Below are 18,337 nucleotides of genomic sequence, written 5' to 3'. Positions count from 1 at the left end.
GTGCCCTCGCGGCGGCGCCGGGCGGCGTGTGCTGACCCGCAGCCCCAGAGCACCGGCGGCCGCCGCCCGGCGCCGCGGCGGCACAGCCGTGCCGAACAACGCCCAACGGGCCGCAGAGCCTGCTCAGCTGAACACAGTGCAAACTCCGGTTATTGCTCTGACTATCTGGCACTCTAGAGATAACATTAAATATCATCTTTGCCATCTCATTTCTGCATCCCACAGAACACACCACTATTCTTTGTCTGGTTTTTTCAATGTGTCTATATATGCATGCACAAATGTATTTTTCTTGGTAAATATATACAAATATATATGTGCTTGTGTAGACCAAATAGGTTATTTATATTTTCTGTAGTTAAATGACAATCATCTGTACAATCTGGTGATAATGCATGTGTTAGTATATTGTACTTAGAAATCTCAGTCCCAGTGGCAAAGGTTGACGTGTAAGTACAAGTTTCACTGTGAAAAACAACTTTCAACTCAGCATATTCACCAGACTACTGATTTTTCTTCGAGTAAACGTTAATACACTATTACAGGGACTTCAGTGTGAAGAAGCACAATGCAATTTTTACATACTCAAAGATTACGCTTAGGGAATTAACAAATTAGACTTTAATTCATTTTAGAGTCTGATTATTATGCACCTAGCAATCTAATCACCTTTTACTTTAATAAGCATCTTTTGCCTAATGATTAAAGAGAAGTTCAGCCATTTTAATAACCATGACATTATTAACTTTCCAGCATGCCATTTCTAAAGAAAGGTTTGTGAGGATTAATATTGCTCATTGGAGAGTTACTTTTGTGTCCAGTGGATAAATATTTGATTGGAGAAGGACGCACACTCAGCCGGGGCTCGTGAACTGATCTGCTCTCACACGGGCATCTGGGGCAGCTGCGTTTTCAGCGTATTAGACAATGGGAGACAGAACATCCCACTTCATTTGTCAACTTGTTTTTCAGGTTTGGGTTTGGCTAACAGAGAACAGCGAGGGCAAAAGAGCATCTCCAGGAGCGAGAAACTGCCCCTCGCGCCAAGGGGAGGCGGAGCAGAGCCAGGCAGGCTGGAGCGGCTGCGGCAGCGCGGCGCTGAGCGCTCGGGCCGTCCCGCGCCCCGCTCCCCGCCCGCAGCCCCGCTGCGTCTGGACAGACGGGCGGACAGCGCCACGCCGGAGCTGGCGATGAGAACGACATGCTGAAGGGCAAACTCACAAAGAGCCCAAACCCTGTGACATGAGCTTCACAGAGCAGAGCACTCGGGGTCCTGCAAATACAGTATGGCAATCAATAACATGCTGCTCCAAGAAAGGCCCCGGTCCTGCGCGTCCCGCTGAGTCAGCGCTGACCTCTGTCCTGCAGCATTCCTGACATGAAAATATAACTCTATGCCATGTGGAAAATACGGCTCTCAGATTAGAGATTATGGATAATGACTGCTCCTAGCTAAGCCAGAATAATGCATTTTCCTATAAAGCAGAGGCAAACATTCATGTCATTTGCACGCCTAATAGAATGGCAATTGTTGGTTTTCGTAGGCATTTTCTTGGGAAACAAGTGCTCGATTTCGATGGCTGGCAGCAGTTCGTGTACACGCTGTCCCGGGAGCAGCCCTGCACACCGGCACAGGGTCCCCGGTCCCCTGAGCGCACATGGAGCAGCCCTGCACACCAGCACGGGGTCCCTGGTCCCCTGAGCGCACATGGAGCAGCCCGGCACACCGGCACGGGGTCCCCGGTCCCCTGAGCGCACGGGGAGCAGCCCGGCACACCGGCACGGGGTCCCCGGTCCCCTGAGCGCACGGGGAGCAGCCCGGCACACCGGCACGGGGTCCCCGGTCCCCTGAGCGCACGTGGCATTCCCTCCCTCCGGGAGCTTTTCTGTCCTTTACTAAACAGCCAGTTAAGGATGGAGTCAGGGATTGCTTCAGCTGTTCCTGCTCATTTGCATGGGCGGCGTGTGCATATGGATAAAGTGGATGTGTAAATGGATATACTTTTCTATAAGAAAGATCTACAAACCTTTGCGGCTTTTCCAGTCAGAGCAGGTGTGGGAAAACTCACCTGAGTCTGAGTCGTCGGGGCTGACCGAGCTCAACAAGTCCTTCTCTTTTTCGTAGTCACTCTTGCAGAGCAGTTGCCCTTCCTTGAGCACAAACTCGTCGCCTTTCCTCAGCTGTCGCTCACAAACGCAGCAGCAGAAGCAGCTCAAGTGGTAAACACACTCCAGGGCTCTCATCACGAATTCCGTCGGGGCGATTTTTTCCATGCAGCCGCTGCACTTCGCGGCAAACAGCCTGTGAGAGAGAGGCAGGAAAGTCACCGCATGGATTTAAACACGGCAAACTCTTTAACTACAGCCCAGCTCGGCGCAGGCTTCTGCACGCTGGGACACCTGCATCCCTGTCTCGGAAACATCACAGCCGTGCAACTCATCCAAACCCCTTTGGTCTAGGGCTTCCCAAATCACCTTTGCTGGATGAAAAACACTCAGATTTGTCCTTATCTCACTATTTTGTTTCTCTTCAAAGAGAGAAACAAAAAGGAGCGCTCACGGTTTGGATAACTTGTTCAAAACCAAATTAGTCTTAATTCACCTTTTAGAGGAAGGGCCAATTCACACTTTTTCTTATACGGGCTCTGCAGTTTCAGCACTTGAACCCCGTTCTGAACAGATTCCACGACTCTCCATTTTTGGTGCTGTCTGTCTCCGAGGAGGCCGATAAACGAACACAGAAAGCATGAAAACTCCGGGTTATTGCTGGGGAGAAGACGACACACACGCGCAATCGCACACATGCAACTGATAAAGAGAGGAGTGGAACAACATGGCTTTTGCTCGGATGTTGAGTTATTCCAGAACAACCTGTCTCTGAAGGGAGTGCTGTGCATTTTAAATGGTGTGAAACATCCTTTGGCAGAGATAGGCTGTGATACAATCTGCTACATTACCACTATAATCACAAGCTCTAGAACGTACACTGTATTCCAGACCAGTTCTTCTGAAACCTCTCTAAACCCCGTCCTTCATCCACCATTAATTTTCTAAGATAAAGTTAGAATGATTTAGATTAATTTTATTTTGCTTTTCTAATGGCAACTGGGAATCTCCCTAAGCGAGCTTTTAGGAGAGGGCTGCTCCAAATAAAGATGAATAGCTAAGCTACGTCCCTGTATCGCACAGTGGCCTTGGTGATTTGAAATTCAGTGTCCTTTACGGCAATACATCAAAGTACAAGGTGCATTAATATTTACATTTCAGCAACAAAATTAGCACAACTGCACCCGTGTGTTCAGAGGAAAAAAGGACATTCTGCCTCTCAGGACGGGCACGCCCATCGTTATTTTCACCCTCGGAGTTCTCCCCCGTTTTAGAAGAGGCGATTCTCTGATGTCAGAAGGCACAGGCTGCGGCGATTCTGATTCCTCCATTTGCTGAGCGGGGCAGCACAGCCAAATGGCAGCCGGGATGCTGGCGAGGCGCGGGCCGAGGGACGAGGAAATGTGAATACATCCGCACAGGGCGGCCAAGGGAAGGCTGAGTGCCCAAGAACTTGTGGGTTTTCCCCATCTGTATCTTTCGATCTAGTAGCAAAGATCTCCACTGCTGCCCTTGCTGCCTCGGCGTGGACCTGCGCACGAGCGCGGTCACGGCCGCGTGTCGAACCAGCCGCGCCAGATGCGCCGAGGGCTCGTTCTGGGTGCACATAAACTAAATCTGCTAAAGGGACACTGGTGCCACACGGGACTTATGGCCAGCGCCAGTAAGAAGGCGCCCTTATTTCATAGGTCTGTTGGGTTCGTCTGCAAAGCTTTTCTTCTGCTGGGTGCAAACTTTAACAGAAAGAGAGAAATAAGATTTTATGTTCTGACCGGTAAACATAACAAAAATATGATAATGCTTTAGCTAGCAAATTCTTCAGCGGGAAACATTTTTATCTATATACAATAACATCTCTGAAAAGATTAAAACACGAAGGGGAAAAAAGAGCAAGCAGATTTTAAGCACTTTAAAAAGTTGTTTCTATTTAACTGCTTAAAGCTATTCGACTCAGCGGAATTAAGCTTGTATCGTTTGTCTGAAGGCTGTTGGTACAGCGGAGCACACTGCAAGACTCGAAGCTCAGCAGCTCTGTGTGCAGGTACCTGTCTCCCCGGACCGGCACAGCTCACCTGTCCCACGGTCCCCCTGCAGGAAACCCCACCGTGGGAGGGATGGGGCAGCGCAGGAGCGGGAGCAGCTCTGACGGGCTGTGCGGGCCCTGCCCGCAGGAGAAGCCGCTGCTGCCGAGCTGCGGCCTCGGCTGCTCTTACCAGTGCTCTGGGAAATCTTCAAAAGGAACCGCAGAAACGAGCGCGATCCCGCCGCTGCGGGCGCTGCGACCCGCGCGAAACCTCGGCAGCGCCGCTGCGGTCCCGGCGGCCGCGCCCAGCGCCGCGGAACGAGAGCGGGCAGGGCGGCGGCCGCGGGCCCCGGCACTCCCGCCCCGGCAGACGGACCCGCGGAGCTGCGGGCTCCGGCACAGCCCCGCACAGCTCTGCGGGCTCAGGCACAGCCCCGCACAGCCCCGCACAGCTCGGCACAGCCCCGCACAGCCCCGCACAGCTCTGCGGGCTCAGGCACAGCTCCGCACAGCCCTGCACAGCCCCGCGGGCTCCGGCACAGCCCCGCACAGCCCCGCACGGCCCCGCGGGCTCCGGCACAGCCCCGCACAGCTCCGCACAGCTCGGCACAGCCCCGCACAGCTCCGCACAGCCCTGCACAGCCCCGCGGGCTCCGGCACAGCCCCGCACAGCCCCGCACAGCACCGCGGGCTCCGGCGCAGCCCCGCACAGCTCCGCACAGCTCGGCGCAGCCCCGCACAGCCCCGCACAGCTCGGCACAGCCCCGCACAGCCCCGCACAGCACCGCGGGCTCCGGCGCAGCCCCGCACAGCTCCGCACAGCCCCGCACAGCACCGCGGGCTCCGGCAGCAGCAGCGGGGCCGGCGCATCCCGCGGGTACGGCCGGAGCTGCCCCACGAAACGTGCCAGTGAAAACACCGATGTAAAACAGTTCACAAATTATTTTAAGCAGGAAAGCACAGAGCCCCTGCACATTTCTTCATAAAAACAACCAGGTTTTTCCTTAGCCTGCGCTGGGGAGTGTATCTGTATTAAATGGTCTGAGCAGCATCTTCCCTGTCGTTCTGCTTTACAGAGTGCTTTGTTTTTTTTCTTTCTCTCCAAAACAAAAGATTTCTAACAAATAAATAGAAAATATTTTTTGTTATTTACTGGCAATGGTGCTTTGGCAGCAATGTTTCAAAGGCAGTCTTTCAGTTATAACAAACCATATTGTTGCCAATGTAGCAGTAACTCCTCCAGACATTAACTGGACTGACACCACCGCACGGACTTCGTGTCTGCTGTTTGTCTGCTGTACAACATCAGAGATGTACAACATGCTCGGTCCTCAGGTACCCTCTGCATGACAACACACACACAGACCGCGCCGCGCTGGGTCCAATTCTGAGATTATAAAATCTTCATTAAATCTATCTTATAAAGTGTTTATAGGTATTTTTTCAGCTTCCAGAGAGTAACCCACGGTTATGCACTCTTCTTGCACAAGGCAATCGCACAACAGGAAACTAATCTTGACAAATGACCAGACTTTGATATCTGTGATCTAAACCACTGCTCATTAGACTGTTCATTTTATAAATGAACGGTAATAAACCTGTTGAGAAGTGTAGGATAGCAGGAATACTTTACAGATCACCCCTTTACAGGTTTCAATCAAAGCCATAAATTTGAAGGGGAGAATGCAGATATTCTGTGCTGAAACAAAGAGTCAGTCCCACAGCAACCACATTTAAAGAAATATTCCTTTTGCTTTCTATACATTTTACAAATAATTTGCATAACTCTGCCTTTTTACCCCCATGGCTGATTATCTCCAGCTCTCTTAAGTTCATGTCAAACCTCAAAATCCTTGGACTTGTTAAAGTATGTGGAGAGTGGAAATCAAATGCCTTTATGAGAAGCCCCAGGAAATCTCCCGACTCCAAAGCACAACGAAAACATTCCAAAGAAAATTGTTCAATGAGGACAAAGGAGAAAAGCAGAACAAGAAAACCTTGTTTTGAATCACTGATTGCAAGAGTTTTATAAATAAATTCTGTTGCCTGGACAATTCTGAAAGACAACTCAATAGGTTTAGCAGTTTTTAAGTGCGTTTGCCTCTATGCCTGAAACACTTGGGGGATTCAGCCGAGCTAAAGCTTGGAGCAATGGTCTGTCTGTCCATCAGAGTATTTGTCGTAATTGCTGTGGAGCAACTTTACTAGATAGTAAAAAAGTTTTCACCAGCTAAAGCTGGGTGAACGTAACACATTAATTTTGCATATCTTTGAGAAGCAATGAAAACGCTAAGACATGTGGTCCTGTCTTTAAACAGTAGATGAAAACGTTCAGCAGCGGAAGAGGCCATAAAGATTTGATTTGTCAGGATATCGCTGGATCAGTAAACCTCAGAACCGAGCACCGCCACCCGCCCCGCTGTGCGTTCTGCACGGGCACAGCATCGGGCTCCGCCCGCCCGCGGGTTCATCGTCCCCCGCGCGTGACCCGCGCACGGCCGGCCCGCGCGCTCCGGGACCGCGGCGCCGCTGTTTGCTCTGCGACGTCCTGACAACACCGCTCCTTCCCACCGCTCACCAGGCCCTTCATTTCCTCCTGGCTGGGGGCAAACACATTTTAATTGTTTTATGAAAACTAATTTAATCTGTGCTGAGAGATCTCTGTGTGCAGGGCAACATTTGCTGTTCATATGAAGTGTGGTTCAAGAGGTTTGTTCCACAGGACAGAGGGACAGGAACAGCCTGGTTCAGCCAGGTGGTTTCCTTCCTGCCCTCTGCCGCGCAGCAGTGACCAGGAGGGCATTACGCCCCGTTTGACACGTGCAAGGGGACAGATGCTGCGTCTGCCTGTCAGAGGTGTCAAATCAGTTTGCTTGCTGTGCTATTCTGACATTAAGTGTTGCAAGAAACCAAAGCGGATACCTGGCTTGATTTAATAAATATACAAAGAGGGTGATCACGAGCTTCTGTAAATATTGTAGGTATAGGCTCTAGCTCTGGCGCTTTTCTTTCTGAAAACAGCCTGTATATGACATCTCTATCCTGCCTATACACCAGCTGGGAGTTCGCTTGGCACTCGTGTAGTACAAAATATGTTAGAGCTGAAGTAAAATATATTATGTTTTTCACACAACTGAGTTTTATTAAGAGAAGAAATTAAATTACTAACAAATGACATCTGTTACTTGTTCTTTGGGAGAAATTTTGATACTTCCATCATCTTCAGATGACACAGAATGGGGAAAATACCATGGATGGGGTTTTTTCCCAGCATAGTACTTGGACACTTGTGTGGTGCCTGACGGCTCACGGGTGCTTATTAAAAATAAAGATAAACTGTTGCTTGGTTACGCTGAATTCTGAGCATTCAAAACATCTCAGATGCACTAAAGCAAACCAGAAATATCGTAACTTTACTATGGGGGGGGGAGGGAAACAAAAACAAAACAAAAAACAAGAAAGAAACCCTAAAAATACCCACAATCCATTTAAAAGATTTTCCCAGCAGAAAAAATAATTACATAGTTTATTAAAGCCAATTTCATAGCTGAAACTCCAGAAAGAGAAAGCTAATTCCCTTTCACCGCCTCATAATAAAACATGCAAGAATTAAAAGTTTCTAGGAATGGAAACAAAGAAACCTTTTCTTTTCAGGGAGGAGAAGAGGTTTCTGGAGCGTGTGCGCTGCAGGGAGAGCGCCCAGCGGTGCAAACCGCACCAGCGCTGCGCCCGGGGACACGGCCGGGGCTGGAGTGCGGCGCACCCGGTACCCGCTCACGGTGGTTCTCGGGGGACACGCTCCCGGTGCTGTCACGGGAAGCGGCGCTGCCGCGCACAGGCAGCGCTGGCACGAACCCCCAGCCCCGCGGCTGTGCCCGGAGACGGCTGGTGTCACAACAGCCGCGCGAACGTCACCCTCTGATTCCTTCCCATAAGAGCAAAAGGTCCCACTGGTCTCGCCAGAGCAGGTTTGGCTCACGTTCAGCATTTCCCACCTGCGCCAGGGCCGGCGGCGCTGCCCGCTCGCCACAGGCCTGTGCCGCAGCGGGCCCGGCACCTGCCACAAAGGTCATTTTCTCTCTTTACGTGGCTTTAACAAAGGCAAACGTCCTCTGTGGACAGTGAGCTGACGGCCCCCCTGGGCAGGGCGCAGGACCCGCACCCGCTCCACCAGCCTGGGGCCCTTTGTCCCCGGCTCCCCCGCCACGCCACGCAGCCCCGGTGCTGTCTGCAGGGCAGCGCTGGCACAGCACCTGCTCAGCACCCTCCCGAGAGCTCCTCGGCCACCAGCCCCGCAGCGGAGCTCAGCGTGGGCTGCAACCACAACCCCGAGACAACTGCAAAGACACAACAATGGATGCGCTAAAATGCATAAAGGCACGCAGAATTCAAAGCTGCCATCCTAACGTAACTTGCTCAAGTGGGGCCAGAATGACCTAAAAAGTTACATCTTCCTTAACTAGAAACTAAAACATAAAATGTAAAGTGCAGAGGAGTCTCTTGCTTCAAGCAGAATGTGACAGAACAGATTCTTCTCTTTGCTTAATTTTCATCTCCTAATTGACCACTTTGTTCAACTGTCTTCCATCACTGCCACGCAGTTCTGGTTTATAGCATTTTTCCTTACAACGCTTTGATGGAAAAATTTATGAAGAATCGAATTATTGCTGTTAGAAGGGAATTAAAACAATTTTTCATTTACAAAGTCACTGATATTGCTCTACTGTGCTCCACCTTTGGGAATCCAATTGCTCTTCTCAGCTACTCCCATTCCTCTTTATAGCACAGCAATTGCACTGTACAGATTATAGCTGCAATTTTCTGCTAATCTGTTCTGTAGAACAGAAACTGTTATAAAAGTTAAGGGTGCCAATTGAATTGATAAAGCCACGGCTGCAATTAAGAAGCCTAATAGATTAACAAAATACGATTATTTTGTTAGAATCATAATTTTAGGCAGTGCAAACATTTGGGAAATAGTGTTATTTTTGCCTATGAGTTTAAAAAAGGTTAACTGGGCTTGTGCTGTTGTGCGTTTTGTATTGCTTCGAATCATTGCGAAGCGCTATAAAAGCATAGCGTGTGTTGGGGAGTTTGTCCTCCTGCTGTACTGCTGAGCTCGGCCATCGCCAAAACCAACCTTTTTCATGTCTCTTCCTTTGGATTTTTGTTCGGTTATTTGCACACATTACACTAAGCGCCGCTGTCCCAGCTGCTCGCCCCACGGCTCCCGCGGGCGCGGCCCCGTCCCAGCCGCTCCGGCGCGGCGCTCTCTGATGAGACGCCGTATCCTTCTCGTTCGCTGAGTGGCACCCTGGATCTACAGCCGCCTTTGAATTTACATCACAAACAACACAGGGAAATTCTCCTAATGTAATTTCGATATGAAAATTCACCCTAAAGGCCCTATAAGCAGGGAAATTGCACTGGTGGTGATTCACTACCCCGGCCTTCACTTTTACAGAAAAAAATAATCATGTGTCAAAGCAATCCAAATGCAATTTCTAAGTTATTTCTTGGCTGGCAGGAATGACTTAGGGAAAGAATTTACACAGGGCCTTTCCTCTCAACTAAGAACATTAACAGGAAGAAACGTTATTTGCCAGTATAAAACAAAATCACTTCCTGTGCCGGCTGCACCGACGCTGTACGAGAGCTTGTGCCCAAGCATCAGCACAGCCAATTTAGCAACTGATTTGCAAGGGAGAGATACCTTAGTCCTGTGGTGTTAATGTCTTTGCAGCGGGGGGTCTATTGCCAGCTTCTCCAAACTCATCAACACAATCTATTATTAATACCCAGAAAGGCTTTATAGTATCTTTATAGCACAAGGCAATGAAAGCTCTGTGGTGTAATCTGTTATCTATATTGCAAAAACATGGGAAATAAAACAAAACATAGACACTTCATAAACAAAATGTTTCATCTGTTACATCTCTCTGCCTCTCCTATATATAAAGCAGTAGGGTGCAGGAAAGGCATTCAGCGAGATTTGCTGTGAGATGTGGGACCAGCTTCTTCTAAAATGTTACTTGAAATGTGACAAAATCTAAATTGAATGAAAATTTCTGCTTCTTTCACTGGGATGAAAATCCTTGTGTCTTTGCAAGTCAGGCTGCATTTGATTTGTAGAGCAAAGGGGTTTAGGAGCAAAACGAGGCATCTGAAAACCCTGAGGGCGAGATGTCCGTGCTCCAGCGCCGGGCACAGCGCAGCGAGGGGCACAGCACAGCGCGGGGCACAGCACAGCACAGCGAGGGGCGCAGCACAGTGCAGCGAGGGGCGCAGCACAGCGAGGGGTGCAGCACAGCGCAGCGAGGGGTGCAGCACAGAGCAGCAAGGGGTGCAGCACAGCGCAGCAAGGGGTGCAGCACAGTGCAGCGAGGGGCGCAGCACAGCGCAGCGAGGAGCGCAGCGCAGCGAGGGGCGCAGCACAGCGCAGCGAGGGGTGCAGCACAGCGCAGCGAGGGGCGCAGCACAGCGCAGCGAGGGGTGCAGCACAGTGCAGCGAGGGGCGCAGCACAGCGCAGCGAGGGGCACAGCACAGCGCAGCGAGGGGCGCAGCGCAGCGAGGGGTGCAGCGCAGCGAGGGGCACAGCACAGCACAGCGAGGGGCGCAGCACAGCGCAGAGAGGGGCACAGCACAGCGAGGGGCGCAGCGCAGCGAGGGGTGCAGCACAGCGCAGCGAGGGGCGCAGCACAGCACAGCGAGGGGCGCAGCGCAGCGCAGCGAGGGGCGCAGCACAGCGCAGCGAGGGGCGCAGCACAGCGCAGCGAGGGGCGCAGCACAGCGCAGCGAGGGGCACAGCACAGCGCAGAGAGGGGCACAGCACAGCGAGGGGCGCAGCACAGCACAGCGAGGGGCGCAGCACAGCGCAGCGAGGGGCGCAGCACAGCGCAGCGAGGGGCACAGCACAGCGCAGAGAGGGGCACAGCACAGCGAGGGGCGCAGCACAGCACAGCGAGGGGCGCAGCACAGCACAGCGAGGGGCGCAGCACAGCACAGCGAGGGGCGCAGCACAGCGCAGCGAGGGGCACAGCACAGCACAGCGAGGGGCGCAGCACAGCGCAGCGAGGGGCGCAGCACAGCGAGGGGCGCAGCGCAGCGAGGGGCGCAGCGCAGGGACACGGGCCCGCCGGGCACTGCCGCGGCCAGAGCTGGAGAACGCGTCTCCAGCAGCACCGAGTGCCCGCGGGCACGTTCCCGGGGGCAGCTGCTGCTTCGGAAAGCGTTCAACAGCAGAACTGGAGCAGAGCTGGACCTTTTCTTCTGTTGTTGATCTACAGGTCAATATTTTACAGGAAAAGCCCAGAACCACCCTCCAGTTTGTCCCTAGGAACAGCCACAACCAGAAATGTCACCTAACAGCAAACACACAATTTAAAACCCAAGAAGATGTCATTTGAATAAACAGATTGTGGCAAAGACGGGACTGAGAGGGGCTATGGAGGAAGTTTTGGGTCCTTGGTGCGTGTGTGTTTGCAGTACAGTAAGAACCAAAGCAGCTCTCAGCACAGGCCTGTGTCTTATTTCCCAGATGCCCTTTTATTTTCTTTGCCTGTTGCAAATAAATCGTTCTTTTGTAGTGTTTCTCTTTTCAGTCCAACTGTCAGCTATTATTTTTCTATTTCCTCTTTTTGTCACTTTGCATTATTTTTGGTGCTGTAATTCCCATTTGTTCCCACTCCTATCTTCCTGTCTGCCATTGTTCCATTTTTTAATCCCCAGTTTTACTCTTCTTCAGCTCTTTTTTGGCCCATTCTCAGTGGGGTTTGAGAGAATACCCAGGCGTGACTCCCTGCTATAGCAACCACACCTCCCCAGGAAAGCCACAGCAATCTCTTCGGGAGCAGGAAAGTCTTTCACAGGCTGGCAGCAAAAGTAAATCCTTCTTCAAGGAACAAGGAGGATTAGCAGCGAGCAGTGGGCTGCAGACTTAACCCTACCCTCATTTCTTTAGAGCACCAGTCACTCAGAACCCTGCTGTGATGTACAATTAAACAGGACCCAAAAAATCCTGAATGACACAAGAGCCGGATTGTGTAAAGGTTTAATTCCAGTTTAATACCTTTCCAAGTTCAGAACTCAAAGATAGCAATTTAACCCAAGAATCCCCATCCAAGCGTGAAAAGTTGCTGCTTGTCTTACAAAAGTCTCCACTATATTCTGCTCTAAATCGTGCTCTATTAGTCTGACCCTCAATGGATGACATTTTCCCCAGTCATCTCACACTGTCTCTCTTTACTGTCCGTCTTTCACAAACTCTGTTCTTCTGAGGAGACAGAGGAGTCTGATCACGGAACTTCGGGAGAAACCCCGCAAAAATGCCACTAACAAAAGGAAAGAAACACTAAAACACGCCGCACAAAACCCCCTCAAACAGACCAGCCCCACTCAGGCACCTGGAGCTGTGTCCCACAGCAGTTACCGCTTGTTCTTGTAGCGTGGAGTCACTCTTACTAACATCATGGCAATTACTTGTTATTAATATTACAATGGAAAATAAATATGTCTCTCAACACAGGCTTTTTCAAAGACTCCGAAGATCTGATTCATCTCTTTTACGTTAAGGAGCAGACTGGCCTAGCTATTCTAGTATGGGCAATACTACAGATGCTCTATAAACCAAATTCTTGGATTACACGGAACTACCAAAACCTCCTCGCCTGTGCAAGGGGAAACGTGGCCAGTGGAGTCCCAGAGACGGGGCTACCGGATCTGTGCCGCAGCCGGGCCCGGGCACGCGGGCTCCAGACCCGCACCGGGGACTTGCCAGCGGGCAAGGCGAGCGCGCGCCCAGACCCGGCGCTGCCTGGAGCATCGGCACAGGGGGTTTAAGTTATTCCAGCAGTTAAACATATATCAGAGAGGACACTTCCACATGTGTGAGAGCGAAATCCCATTAGACACCAACAACATTATTAGGCATGCAAAGAGGATTATTCCCTTAAGCCCACAAGACTAGAAAGGTTTGTCTAAACATTTTATTAACTTTTTCAGATTTTTTTTTTAATTAAATGAAAACTTGTAAGGAGGTCAAAGCTGGAAAATCTTGCTTAACTTTTAGTTATGTCTACGTATATCTATTATACACACACGGAAAAAACAGAGATGCCTGTTAGAGAGAAAGTGCACAAAGTCCCCAGCACACCATATCAGTACAGCATCCCCTTCTTCGGGTGAGAAAATGTGTATGGCTTGGAACTGCTCTGTAAACACACAGAAACGTCCCATGGTGTTCCCGAGGGGGACATAAATGTTTCCAAAAATCAGGTGCTTTGTTGAATATCTGGCTGAAAAAAATCTTGCTCTGACTGCACTGTCCTTTCTGTGAAGCTGACAAAGCCCTTGGGTTTTATTTTCACAATATTTGCTGAAATAGAATGAAGTTTGCTTACCAGAAATTCTGAGGTTCTTAATACCATCTGCTGGATACAAATCAAGAGGCAGCTGTGTCAGTTTAACCTCCAGTAAGAGCAACGAGGAACTGCCCTGCGGCCCGGGACAGGACTGACCGGCTCCCGCGCACGGCTGGGACACTGAGGACACTGAACGCCACTGGGGGTTCGGCCCCAACCTGCTCTCTGCCCCTCGCAGGACCCAGCTCTGCCACCACGGTGCTGTTTGCAGCGTCGCTGCTGCTGGAAGGAAAGCTCTGCCGGATCTCACATCCGCCCGTGTCACGGGGCACAGCCCAGCCTGCCCGGGCGGCACGGCGGCACACGCGGCCACGCGACCCGCGCGGCGACGCGTCCCACGGTCACGCCAGGGGCACGGCTGATCTGCACGTTTGTCTTGTCCTCACTTCACTGACAACGGGCACTAAAACATTCAAGATTTGCTGCTAGCACTGCACCGAGCAGGCAGGAAATGTAGAAGCTTGGGTGTACAAGTTAATGAAATATGGTTGGGTGAACATAAGCTCTTCATTTAGACAATAACAGTTACTGCTGCAGTTTCTTTGTACCCACTTTATGAAAGTCATAAACTCTCCAAAGAAAAGCACAAGCTATTTCACCCTGACGGTCTTTGACTCTCTCTCACTACCTGCTGGCACAGTTAGAAAGTATGAACTGCCTTTGAACAGATTAGGACCAAGTTAAAGTGTGACAACATCTTAAGCTTTCTCCACATGTTGCCAATGATTTCCAACTAAAGATGTTACCCTCATCACTTCTGCCACAATGATAAGAATCTATAGCCCACTCCCTTGAGGAGATAAAAGTGGTTTAGCTGGAAGTATAAAGTACTCTGACTTGCTAAGCTGAGGGCTGGCTGTCCCAACCTCGCTGAATTTTTCCTCTACAAAGCACAAAATCCTTATCATTAGGGACTTAAGCTGCTTTTTATTTTGAGACAAAAAGAATACTGTTTATTGGCATCCAACTCAAACCAGCTGTAAACAGTTGCTTTGATGAAGCAGCAGCTCCAGCTCCAGCATGCCCGAAGGCACACACCCACTGAGTGTCAGTCATTAAAGGAAGAATGTAAGGTGTATACAGGGTCAAAAGAAGGCCAAGGGACATTTAAGACCTCAGGGATCCTGGATAGCCCGGGTTGCCTTTAGAACCCAAATGGGATTTTAAGCTATCCCCTTTGTCTCCGGAGGCAGCTCTGGGCTCAGCCCGGACTTTACCCACAGAACAGCAGACTCGCAGTGTTGGGCTTTTGTCCCCAAGGTGCGTGTGGAAGCCACGCGGTGAACTGTGACTTGACAGACCCCGCCGGCTCCAGAAAGCTGCACCGCAAGACGAACTCGGATCCACGCAGAAGACTTGGGCCGCAGAAATCGTGTTTGTTTCTATAGACGTTTGAGACACGGATGTGAAAGGCACTCTAAGTAATTTTAATTCTTGTACTGACCTTTCTCATAACTTATTTCTTTCATCAAGAATCACCTTAGTGGCTGCAACAGCTATTTAAGTTAGAGATGCCTCACCAGCCTTTTGGTGTGAGAAGTATAAAGTTGTTATAGAATTAAAGATGAAATGGCAGGAAGATAAAAATTTTAATTAAAAGTAAGTTTGAGAACCAACAGCAACAGCTCTGTCACAAAACATGTCTCTACGGTTCTAACTCCTGTTGTAATCAGATAGATACCAGCAAGAAGCCCAGACCTCCGGACATGCATCCGCTGCTCCCCAGGACTCGGGAACCGGCCCCGGGGACAGCCCATCCCTGCGCGGGGACGCGGCGCCCGCAGCCCCGTCACTGGCTGCGGGGCTCCTGCGGTGAGCCGGACACCTCGTGTCGCTGGCTGGGAGGCGGCCGGGGAACCCCACTGTGCGTGCAATTAAATACTGAGGCAAATCTGAGACGCTCCTCATGGACACCTCCCTCTTACTCTCCCAAAGGACTCTCTTATAACACCGAAGTAGAGACGGTTCTCTGCCAGGCCATCCCCAGTACAACGCTGAAACTACCTGTAAACCTGTGTCGTATTTCAGGTTCAGCGCCCACAGCAAGGGACCACATATGAGAAGCACATCCTACTCCAGCAGGGAGTAAAGGACTGAAGAAATGTGGAGGCGAGGCTGAGGAAGCGCATGAGAAAGCATCAGCAACAGCGGTGACACCTGGGCAGGGATCTGCAGAGTGCGGACACCCCCCGGCTGGTCTGCAGGACCCCGAGCTGCGGGCATTCTGGAGCACGGACAACCCAGCACAGCCGGCAGCGCTGCGACGGTCCCAGCTCCGAACGGCAGCGCTGCTCATGGGTTTGTGCTCCTTTAGAGGACCAGAGAACAGTTCAGTGTGAATTCAAATGTTGACTGAGCTGCTAGGTGGGCCAGGTTAACCAGATCTCATTCATGCCACATGAGCTCCATAGTTCATAGGAAAGTGGTGTTACTGTAGAAGGCCCTGGTGCTACCAGAGATGTGGCTCCTCCAGACACAGGCTCAGCAACTCCTCCTGCTCCCATGGCTGGGAACACCAGTTTTGCCAGTTCCTCTGGCAGATACAGGGCACATCCCCCTGCCCACATCCTCACAGATACCACAAACAGATACCCTTGTTTTGAGGATTCAGCTCAAAATTGCTCTTGCCAAGCGCACAGTCAGTCTGTCCCTGGCCAGACCTGTGCCAGCGCCATCCTCCCACTGCCCGCTCACACACCCGAACCGGGAGCTGGGCCTTCCTGCTGCCCCCCCGCCCGTGTCCACGGGCACATCTGCAGCCGCGGCCGCGCTGGCGCCTGCCTGGCGTTCGGCCTCCGGACACCCACCCCACGCCGCTGGAACTGCACCTTTCAGCTGGGGCTTGCACGCCAGACCAAAGACAGCGGGAAGTTTGTGGTGCTGTTAGATTGTACAATGTTACAATATACTCTGGCATGAAGTTTTCTTGCATAAACTTCATAAAACCTTTCTGAAGGAGATAGTAGTACATCTTCATTGTTACGCTGATACCTTTATAAACTTACTCTAGTGATCTATAGGAAAAGCAAACCGGACAGCTCTGTATTTATGGGCATATTTTAAAAGCCGCTTATATTTAACAACTGCATTTAGCTGCGTTAACTGCAAGTTGCAGTAATAAAGGCTCTGCACACTTCGATACTAAATTAAAAAAAGTTCTGCTGTTCAATAATACATAGATGCTGTTTTTTTCATTACTCTTTAATATCATTTCCATTTAGTTTATAAATAATTGTAGCTAGCTAATGAAAAGAAATAAAACCTGCCTCCAACCCATTCCCTAGAGCAAACTAAACTCCTCTTTTTAAAGCTTCTTAATCACCGCCCAGTTCTTACAAAATTAGCATAGTAATGGGCTTTAAATTGAGCCTCTTTGTTTTTTAATTAAGCTCCCAGCAGGTAAAAATAAAACAGATTATTGAAGAATATGCCAACACTAATAGCCTGAAACTCTTTTGACAATTAAAAAGATCCCATGTTAACCCTTCTGAGGAAGCTCGCATGCTAATTAGTCACTCTCAGGCCCACATCATCCAGACTCCATCCACCTCGGGAGGAGCGGGGCAGCGGCTCCCGGCGGACACGGGCCCGGGACAGCGGCTGCTGGACACGCGTGGGCAGCGCCACGGGGCCGGGCTCGCCACGCGCTGGGTGACGTCACGGTGACGTCACGGTGACGACATCGCCGGACTCCCGTCTCCGGCGGGGCCGAGCCGTGTCCGCGGGGGGGAAGCAGCCCCCCGGCCGGACCGCAGCCCCCCGGCCGGACCGCAGCCCCCCGGGCCCGGCCTCCTCCGGGCCGCTGCTCCCCTGCCGGCGCCCCGGCAGCCGGCTGGGGGCTCACACAAAGGGCGCCCCTCTCTCTGGAACCGCAGCGCTCACTGTTTGGCGATGCCTCCTTGGAGCCTCTGCTGCACTTCGTACAAAACAAATGAACTGGATGCCCGAGGCAGCAGCCCTGGCCGGCATTGCAGCCCCCGAGGCTTGTTTGAGTGTCTGCCTAGCAGCGCCAGCGCCCCAAACATGCCGGAGACACAGCTATTCTTTCTTTGCTTAGCAACATCAAACTGCCCAGAGGCGAAGGTAAACCTTCAGCAGAACGGGGGGTTAAGAAAGAGCAATGTCGAAGCCTTTTCGCAGACAGCAGCGATTCTCTGGGAAAATTTACTAGAAATTGCTGGCAGCCTAGAAATAGGAACAGCACCGACTTTCACTGGTGGGTCTGTCAAATATTTGGAAACCACTTTCCAGGTCCCACGCTTTATTTCCCGTGCCTGATGCAGGCGGCGCAGTGTGAAGCGCTGGCTGCGCTCCACTTGCATCCAGCCAGAACTATTAATCCCTCGCGCTGAGGAGCGCTGTGTCCATCCCAGAAATGAAATCAGCAACATGAAAAGACCATTCATTTCCAAGCACACTGATCACTCTGCATCCTTCAGAGACTCGCAATAAATGGTACCAAATGCTCTTGTGTACTCAGTAAAAGCCTGTCAGGTCTTAGGCAGCTGCAGTAAGTACAGTCACTTGCTGCTTTATATTACACCTTATACCGCAAGGGTCACCATGATGGAATTAGAGGCCGACAGAGAATGTGATCGGATTTAAGGGCAGACTCCAGCCATGAATATATGCTGCCTTCTCTCACTGAAGCATTTGGGAGCCTGTGGCACGTGTCCTAACGTTTCTGTTTCAAAAATAGATGACATTTCCTGTGTCTCTTAACTGATACCAGATAATTTGGAGAAAGAAGGTGCACTGGGCTTATAATGCAATACAAATTAATTAGGC

At 51.0% G+C, this 18,337-nt stretch overlaps 1 protein-coding gene across 2 annotated transcripts in view; it reads right to left on the bottom strand.

Moving 5' to 3' along the window:
• LMX1B (LIM homeobox transcription factor 1 beta) overlaps positions 1-18,337 on the bottom strand; it is a gene marked incomplete at its 5' end in the record, with an annotated part of 84,600 nt that overhangs the window by 4,595 nt on the left and 61,668 nt on the right. For both annotated transcript variants that reach the window (XM_082067986.1, XM_082067987.1), the window contains one exon: positions 2,070-2,302. In XM_082067986.1, coding sequence (XP_081924112.1) covers positions 2,070-2,302 — 233 coding nt within the window. The remainder of the gene's footprint in view (positions 1-2,069; positions 2,303-18,337) is intronic.

Source organism: Streptopelia decaocto (genome assembly GCF_964273445.1).
Source record: "Streptopelia decaocto genome assembly, chromosome: 17".
NCBI lineage: Eukaryota > Metazoa > Chordata > Aves > Columbiformes > Columbidae > Streptopelia > Streptopelia decaocto.
Note: the sequence above shows the minus strand (reverse complement) of the source record. Positions and strands in the feature narration are given on the sequence as shown.